Genomic DNA, 9,645 nt, shown 5'->3' on the forward strand with positions numbered 1-9,645 from the left:
TGGGGCAGGTCAGGATTAGGGGCGGATTGGACTTGACACGGGGACCCGAAATCACCCGAGATAAGGGCGGGTCGGGCTGAGTCAAAAGTGGCTCGAGGGGAGGGTTGGGCCGGGGCACGGCCTGCCCTAATAGTTACTAAGATACCTTATTATTACCATAATTAAATTGTGAATATTTAATTGTTAATCATATGTTATAAGAGATAATACTCAGGACCGGTGTTTGAATCCCGTCAACATCAAAATCGTTCAGCTACCCCTATCAGGCGATCACCAAAAACATTAAAAAATTGTAACCTATAAAAACAACAATTGGTCTCCCTTGTGACGGGTTACCATTTGTGGCGGATATTTTGTGAGTTAAAATGGTAACAAAATGGGTTAGTGGAGAAAGGGGAGCACATGAATAATGTTGCAGAGAGAGAAAAGGTGGGTACTTTGAGGTAAAAAGGTATCCGTCACTCAAGAGTGACGGATATGTGCCGTCACAAACAAGAATTTGTGTTTAAACAATTCCATATTGAAGATTTCATCTCTGTAAAATGAACTCAAAAGTTTGGCTCTTCTGTAATTTGAGAGGAGGATAGATTTCCTCATCCTTATCCAGTTACACCCAATCACTCTCTCCTCACTCCCTTCCTCTCTCTTCATCATCAACACATAAGCTCTTCTTCTATTAATAACCTCACATCCTTTTTCTTCCTCCCTCTTTCTTATTTATTTCCCAATTGTTGCACAACTTGGGAATAAATCATCATTAATTTAATTAATTAAATAAATATTTCTGGGTTTTCAAGCTTGTTGCTTTTACAACCCATTTCAAATAAGATCAATATAAGTCCCCTAATGTAATTTGGGGGCATATTAATGGTCAAACTTGTCATCTTTATTGAAATTACTTAGTGGGTATTTCATCTTATTTCATTTTGGGGTAATTTTATGGTAAAAGTTTTGATCTTTATTAAAATAACTTAATTTGGGGGTAAATTTATGGTCAAAAGTTGTGATCTTTATTGAAATTACTAAGTGGGTATTGCAATAAAATCCATTCTGGGGTAAATTAAGGTCAAAGTTTTGATCTTTATTGAAATTACTTAGTGGGTATTGCAATTTATTTCATTTTGGGTAAATTGAAGGTCAAAGTTTTGATCTTTATTGAAAATTACATAATTTGGGGGTAAATTGAGGATTACTTGTTTTGATTTCTATCAAATTGATTGTGGGTTTTGCATAATTAGGTCTAAAAATGGGAATAATTGAAGCAATTTGGGGAATATTGGAGAAACCTGCATCAATTGGAGGAGGATTAATGATTGAAATTATGTTATTTATAATGCCAATTTGGACTGCATTTCTTGTGGGTCTTGTAATTGGATGGGCATGGAAACCAAGATGGTGGGATAGAAATAAGATTGATTCTTTTATGGCAAAAATTGTGGATTTTTCAGTTCCTTCTTCTCCTTGCAAAGGGTTTTCTTCAATCAGCCAAAGTTTGAATGCATTTAACATGAATGGTTCAAGTTGCAAAGTTGAGGAAGATAATCATAGGGTTAATGATGTGACTACATTTTCTTTTGATGATGCCAGTTGCAGGTAATTTGATTCATGGATTCTAGCTTTTGTTTTTTTGTTTGTAATTTGTCTCGGTCATTTGTTTACATTTTTAATTCTTTGTAAGCGGTATTTTAATCAAATGTAAACAAATGATTGGGACGGAGGTAGTATCGATTATGATTTGTGCTTGATTGTTACCTTGCTCATATGTTGCTTATTTGAATATAGTCTGGTCACATATTCTTGATATCCGTCTTAAACTTAAAACAGGTCAAGTATGATAGATGAGACAAAAGTTTTGTCCTATATATGCAAGTGGGTGCATAGTTGACCCGTGTTGTCCTAAGAGAGACTTACTGATTTGATTTTGGTTAGCTTTTGGTGTAAAGTTTGGTCTTTTCTCATGTGGTTGCTTTGGAATGTTTGTATTGTGGAAATGTTAGGTTGAAGTGTTCATCATTTATGTCATATTTTAGTAAATTTTGGAAGCTAGTATTGTAGACTTGTAGATTAGGTTTAGTTTTCTACCATAAAAAATTGGAGAATGTTTGTATAGTTTTGGATTTTTATAGCTGTGGTGTTTACCCTTCTGAAGGTGGGATTTTGGTTGTTGATTTCAGTTCGTCTCAGCTCAGAGGTAGTGAACATCCTGCTGTGAATGACGGCGATTTGATTCATTTGCATAAGATTGTGGAGGAGAAGGATGGAGGTTTGCCTTGGATTCAGATGATGGACCGCTCTACTCCGACTATGAGCTATCGTGCTTGGCGAAGAGACCCTGAGGTAGGTTTTACCTTGCTGTATTGTACTGTAGAACATAGTTTGACAGCGTAGGAATTAGGATAGATACAAAATATGAGGCCAACTTACTAACCTTAGAACTGAATTAGGATACTTAATTTGTGATGGTCGCATAGGGCAAATGTAAGACCGTCTCGTATAAGAGCAATTTCGAGAGATGAAAAGCTTGGAATAGGCGTTAGATGTAGGTTGTTGTAGGCATGTAAGGTAGTCCTCGTTGATGTTTCTGATTTTAGCATGAGATGATTGCAATTAAGAGTGGCACGATTATGAGTTTGTCGATTAGATGCAAATTTTAGGATTGCAATTTGTATGATTTTGGTTTTGGTTGGCGTTTGGCAGACTGGTCCCCCTCAATATCGTAGTAGTACAATTTTTGAAGATGCGACACCTGAGATGGTCAGAGACTTCTTTTGGGATGACGAATTTCGAGCAAAGTGGGATAACATGCTTATACACCATGAAACTCTTGAGGAGTCTCGTACAACTGGAACTATGATTGTGCAATGGATACGCAAGGTAAGGAATTTTATTTACTTCGTTCATTGCTGTGAAGGAGTCAACATATGGTGGCATTTGAATGACAAATTGGTGGGTTCTCTGTGCAGTTTCCGTTCTTCTGTAGTGACAGGGAGTACATCGTTGGACGGAGGATATGGGATTCCGAAAGAACATTTTACTGTGTGACAAAGGTATTGCTGTTTGATTCTTTCAGATTTATCTCGCTACATTGAAGTAGGATTTTTGATGATGCATACCACTAGAACTGCTGGCAAATTATATGCTCTAGTTCTCTACCACCCTAGCATAAGAAAAAACAGTGTCATCGAATGTTTGGCTTATTTCTCCAACTTTCCTATAGGCGTAATTCTTAGGGACTGTGAAGACTGAAGTGTCTGTTAGGAGTCGCGGAATCTGGAAATGCGTTTGATAGACCAATGCCAATTTGGATCCTCTCCATCACATTTCATCTCCATTACGTTTCAACGGTCTAGATATAATCCGGAAACAATCTGACGGTCATAACATTAAGTAATGGATGGTGATGTGTAGGAGAATAATATATTAAAATGACCAATTAGAGGTAATGGACAATGAAGTACTTTTGAGGTAATGGAGAGGATCCTAACTCGACCAATACCAAAAAAAGTCTTGCTTGGTTCGAGGGTATATTTTTATGAGTTCATTAAGGTCGAAACAAAGAAGAAATTGAGGAAAGTTGGTGACTGTTATCGCACACTATTGTACTCCCTTTGTGGGATCAGTGTTACCCACTCTTTTATCTATTTTCGCTAGTGAGTAGTGACCACCACCTCCACCACACCACCGCTTTACTTTGCTCTGTTTTTCCTTCCATTCCCCCGGTAATAAGCGGCTTCAGTCCAATGGTGATCCCCGATTCTCACTTACTGTGCGCTCCTTCAGGAGAATTCGATATTTATTGCATGAAACAGATTATAGAACAACATTTGAACAATTTTTTTTTGGGAAAATGCATGCGGTGCCCTTGAGGTTTGAGAATTTGCACGATATACCCAATTTTTTGATCCGGAAAATTTTAAGAGGCCATAACTCGTGTTTATGAGTTCAGAAAGTGATAATTTTTTTTTCAAATCGATCATCTTTCTGTGGACTACGATTTGAAAAAAAAAAAAAATTGTCGTATTTGGATTCTCTGGCTATGAGTTTTTGTATGTCGGTATTTTGACCGAACAAACTTTGAGTGACCATATCTCTTGGTCACGAATTCCAAACTCGGATTTTTTTTTCAACTCGTAGATCTCAAAAAGATGATCAATTTGAAAAAAAAAATCCGTCACTTTCTGAGCTTGTAAACCCGAGTTATGGCCTTTAAAGTTTTTCGGATAGAAAAATTGGGTATTTCGGGCAAAATCTCAAACCTCAAGGGCACCGCGTCCATTATCCGTTTTTTGGTTTTTTTTACCAAAAAATGCTTATCCACCTTCATAAAACTCAAAATAAATCAAGGAATGACGTTTCTTTTCTTTTCTTTCTCTTTTACTTGGTTCAGGGAATACCCAATACCGTGCCAAGAAAGGACAAGCCAAGACGTGTGGATCTGTATTACTCAAGTTGGTGTATTCGTCCAGGTACCTTTGACCTTCTCTATTTTTACCCATTCCGTAATGACCATGATAATTAAATGAATTTGTAGTTTTGTACTAGTCGAAAAGATTTGGTCTTGCACTCCTTTGCTAATCTCTCAAGAGACGGTTTCACTCAGTAAAAGGTGTGAGACAAACCCATCTACCCATCAGTTAAAACCGAATTTATTTATAATCTGACGATTAATAGACCTGTCTTGCAAAATCAGTTTTGCGAGGCCGTAAACAGCGAAAAGTTGAAATTGACAGGTTTAAACTTTAATGTTGTTATGTTGACCATGTGATGCAGTCGAGTCAAAGAGAGGCACAGGGCAAGTAACAGCTTGTGAAATACTTCTATTCCACCATGAAGACATGGGTATTCCCTGGGAATTAGCCAAGCTCGGTGTTCGACAAGGGATGTGGGGTGCTGTTAAAAAGATCGACCCCGGTTTGAGGGCTTACCAAAAGGTCAGAGCGGCCGGGGGACCACTTTCAGCCCAAGCCACCATGGCCCACATTACCACCAAAGTCACCCCACAATACTTGAGATCCGTGCTTTCCGAAGATGATGACGTAGTTACCGAAGTAGCTCCTCCCGAGAAAAAGCAACAAAAGGGAATAAACATTCCAAAGTTTCTGGTTTTTGGCGGGGCAGTTGCTCTCGCGTGTAGCCTTGACCGAGGGCTTTTGACCAAGGCCGTCATCTTTGGAGTCGCGAGAAGGTTTGGAAGAACCAGCAGTAAATTGTAATAGAGAAAACGTGGTCGGCACTTAGCAGGCTATGAATTACTGACTTGTCCCTCCCTCGGATGGGTAATACTGTAGTATACGGTAAGATCCAGTCGTCATTCTTTTTCCGCATCTGTGCAGAACTCGTCAACACTCTCCAATCCCCCAAAACACGAAAAAAGCAACAAAAAAAAAATTCAGCCCCGCCTTGACACCAAATTCAGGAGACCTAGGGAGAGTAGTATGTAGCATGCAGATTGTAACTTTAATCTGCTAAGAATAACTCTGTTTTGTTCTTCGATTTGTTGCCTCAACATGATGGCAAACTGTAATAACAGTCATTTACAGATGGGTATTTTCATCCTTCCCTTATACGGTGTACCATTTAATTTCTAGTTAATTTCTCGATTCATTTATCGCGATGGAAATCTCATTGATTAACTATCAGGTTGAGTGTGAGTAACAATTTCCGTCAAATAATTTCACACAATTCCGACGACGTCAATGCGTATGAAAATGGTGTGTGTACCAACTGGTACAAATTATTTGTCCGTCCGGCAAACAAAGAGTGTTCAATTTGCGACAATGTTATGCAACTTCCGGAAGATATTTAGGAATGTGGTCTGAATTTCAGTTTGTGTACTACGTAGATTTTACGTGTTAAAAAACAATACTAAAATTTGCTACTTCTCGATGATGGACGTAACTTGTAAGACTGTGTGTCAAGCAACATGGCCACATGGATCGTATTATGCCACCCATTTAGTTCTCTAGAAGACGGTGTCGTGTTTAGAGGGATTAATCTCGCTCGATTACTCGAACCTATAAGTGACGATTTGTTTCGATCATCTTTCCGAGTAAATACGATTTCCAAAAAAAAAAAGTCGAGTATGGTGTCAAGAAATTATCTCAACCACAAGCTTAAACTAATGGTTAAACTCCCATGATCAGTTTTATATTCTCACGCTGCTGCCTGCCTCACACGAATGGCTTGTGGATGCAACTGCAGGCCTTCCTATATTAGCGACCTTTTGGTCATACTGGCTCTGATACCATGATAGATGAATCATTTCAACCAAAACCTTAAGGTGACGGTTGAAACCCAACAATTACATTTATTCCTATTACGCCCCCTCACTCAAGTGCCTATTGGGCTCGAAGAGTGGTTAATGCACATGCCCCTTCATACCATGACCTCTGGTCACACTGGCTCTGATACCATCTTAACAAACCATCTCAACCAAAACCTTAAGCTGATGGTTGAAGTCTCATGATCAGTTTTATATTCTAACATATGGAACTCGTGACCAAGAGATATGGTTAAACAAAGTTTGTTCGGTTAATATAACTTTGACATACAAAAACTCCTAGCCACGTGATCCAACTACGACAATTTATTTTTTTCAAATCGCTCGTAGTACTCGGAAAAATGATCAATTTGGAGAAAAAATCGGCATTTTCCGAACTCGTAACCATGAGTTATGACCTCTTAAAATTTTTCGTATAAAAAATTGAGTATTTCATTTAAATGTCAAAACTCAGGAATAACGTGTGAATTTTCAGTTGATAATCTATGCTATTTGAAATTACTTTTGGAGTTGGACGGTTGGTTCTTGGTAGCTTAAGTAGTGAACTAACCTAGTCTAGATGGGATAGTAACGGCCAAGAACATTTGACATATAACACGTTGAACACATGATAAAATGCCGAGAAAGTAAAATCCGTGGTTTATATGTATACGCACCTTGATCTTTGATTGCGTACCTAGACAATCATCGATTGTGATTTGCGACACTTTTAAAGGTCGAAATTGGACATGTTGTCACTATCTAGTGTCTATGGTGTATTCACTAGTGTAGAGGCCGGTTTATTGCAACGTTTTAATATTAGCGTATACGCCAGGTAAAGTGAATGTAAGAAGCAAAATCTACAAGAGAGAAAAAAAAAAGTGAAAAAACGCATCAATGATTAAATCGGTTAATTTGAAAAGTTTGTAATCTTGTAATTAATTAGAGACGGAAAGAAAATAACGATAATTCATATGTCAATCAACTTGGTTTAAAATATCTTAATAATTTGTGAACTACAGTTTAATACGTATAAGCTAGATTATTGATAAATATGAAGTAGAAATTCGAAATTAACGATAGGATACAACTTATTAATTCGTACCATGAAAATTCTTATTCCGAAAGGTTAAATAAAGTGACATGCATATACTCTTCCTAATTAAAGTCTATTGAGTAATTAAGGTTTCAAAACAATTTAAGCCATCAAATTGAGGTGCTATTATTGGCATTTTATTAGTTTGTCTCAATACATCCCTTGCTTTCTTGGCAAAGTAATTGCTTGCTGACTCCTTCAATGATTCACTGCCCTGCCATGTTTGAGAAATTTGTCACAATGTAAGCTTATATGATCTTGTACAACGGTCTTATTTTTAGTAAATACTAGGTAGTATCCCGCGCTTCGCGCGGCCTGTTTTAAAATTTTATTATTATAATTGAAGAAAAATAACAAAATTTGTATATGACCTTTAATATTTTTAACTATAAATAAAAATAAATCAATTTTTCTCAAATTTAATTTTTTAGGTTTAACTTCAATGTTTTAAAATAAAATACATACCGTTTTAATTAAAACTAATAAGTGATAATTAATTATGTATGATCAATGTTTATAAATTATTTTATGACTGATCAAATATCATATTAATTAAAATAAAATTTATTCGAATAATGCAACAATCAACATTAAGTTCTCAAATTATATCATTTCACTATACTTTATGTTCCAAATCAATTAATATTTGTTCAAAATAATGTGAATACAATTTTATATAATTTTTTGTTTTTATTTATAACGTGTGATATTAATGTATCAAACATATAGAGTTCAAACTCAACTTATTCAAATGTTTTCATTGTGTCTTACACGTGTTATGTGTCAAACATATCTATAAGAATTGTACCTTTTGTATTTTTAAACAACTATATATAAATGATGTTTAAGAGTTTACCTGTAAATAAAATAGGTTAAACTTTCTTAAATAATATATTTTGAGGTTTAACTTCAAAGTATTTAGAAGATGCCATATAAAATATTTAACTAAAAGTAATATTTAGCTAGTCATGATCAATATTTATACTCGACGTATACATATTTTAATTGAAGATATTAAAGAAAAATATAACACTTTTTCTACTTTTTCATGTCGTTTATAATTCTATATTATTTTATAATCATTACTTTTGTTTTGATTATTTAAATGCACTCGCGATCACTGTGTACATACATACTCGTTATCACACTATTTAAAGCTATCAAATTCTCACATTTAACTTATTACGGGATTCTACCAGGTTTGTGACCCGTGAAATTCACGGGTTTATGAGAATTTTTATGAGGCTTGGTGTCGATTCAACAGCTTTATGTTTACGTAAAAAGACATGTTGACACCAAGCCTCATAAAAATTCTCACAAACACCTCTATTAAATCATCGGGTTCTCACCACTATTTAACTTATTACGCATAAACACCTCTATTTAACTTATTTTGACTCCTGTACTCTCTCTTTTCAAATGAATTTTATAATTTTGTTAAAATATACTTCACATATAAATATAAAATATATGAAATTCATTTGAATGAAGGGAGTATTTTATTTTCTCCATAGTTTCTATGAAGACAATTTATCGCCAGTTGTGACATAAATTTTTTACCAATTTAACATTACATATTGAGTAAACTTCTTAATATTTGGAAATTCAACTATTTGAAAGCGCGAAATGACGTTTTGAAAAAAACCATTGAAACTTCAACATATTTGTATAACACACTACTTTTGTACTCCACTTGTAAAATTGCGATGAGCATTTAAACATCTTGAAAATGTATACACAATTACTAATTGTAAAGCTATGAGGGAAGAGGATTCTCTCCGTTTTTTTTGTTGTCCATTTTCTCTCACAAAGATGTTTATTATTATTATATACTATATTCCAATTTTACTCATTAACCCTTTTCATTTTTAAGTAAATTCACAACCATTCGATTAGGCCTAGAGAATCTGAACAGTTGAGAAGTAATGAACATCCATTTCATTTTTTTTCTAAGAAATAGGGAAAATCGTTACTCATAGAAACATTAGTACTCCATACTATATACAGTAGTCCCTAATAGTGGCAACATTCGTAAAATTGTTCGGAGTATGAATATCAACTATTTTATACATTAGATTATGTTTTCTCAGTTTGGGTAAGAATAATGAAAGAAAAGAAGCCTATATATATATAAAATTAATAAGCATAATTAAAGAAAAGAAGCATGGATGTATAAAATAAAAGTTGTACCATATTTTTATTTTTGGCATAACTGTCACCAACTCGATTGTTTTTACACCATTTTCTCAAACTGTTTTGAACTTATTCAACAACTATACCGCTTGTTATG

General features: G+C 35.1%; 1 protein-coding gene across 4 annotated transcripts; it reads left to right on the forward strand.

Moving 5' to 3' along the window:
- The first annotated feature begins 535 nt into the window (after nt 1-535).
- On the forward strand, nt 536-5,564 carry LOC141606387 (uncharacterized). 4 transcript variants are annotated; one of them, XM_074425490.1, is made up of 7 exons: nt 536-942; nt 1,239-1,593; nt 2,175-2,337; nt 2,698-2,874; nt 2,964-3,047; nt 4,388-4,466; nt 4,771-5,564. In XM_074425490.1, the coding sequence occupies exons 2-7, from the start codon at nt 1,247-1,249 to the stop codon at nt 5,211-5,213; spliced, it is 1,293 nt and encodes a 430-aa protein (XP_074281591.1). In that variant the 5' UTR covers nt 536-942; nt 1,239-1,246; the 3' UTR covers nt 5,214-5,564. The 4 variants fall into 4 exon arrangements, with proteins under 4 accessions (XP_074281591.1, XP_074281593.1, XP_074281594.1 ...); XM_074425492.1 differs by having other exon boundaries at nt 538-902; XM_074425493.1 differs by lacking the exon at nt 536-942 and adding an exon at nt 1,084-1,097.
- The last annotated feature ends 4,081 nt before the right edge of the window (nt 5,565-9,645 follow it).

Source organism: Silene latifolia, chromosome 10 (assembly GCF_048544455.1).
Source record: "Silene latifolia isolate original U9 population chromosome 10, ASM4854445v1, whole genome shotgun sequence".
Lineage (NCBI taxonomy): Eukaryota > Viridiplantae > Streptophyta > Magnoliopsida > Caryophyllales > Caryophyllaceae > Silene > Silene latifolia.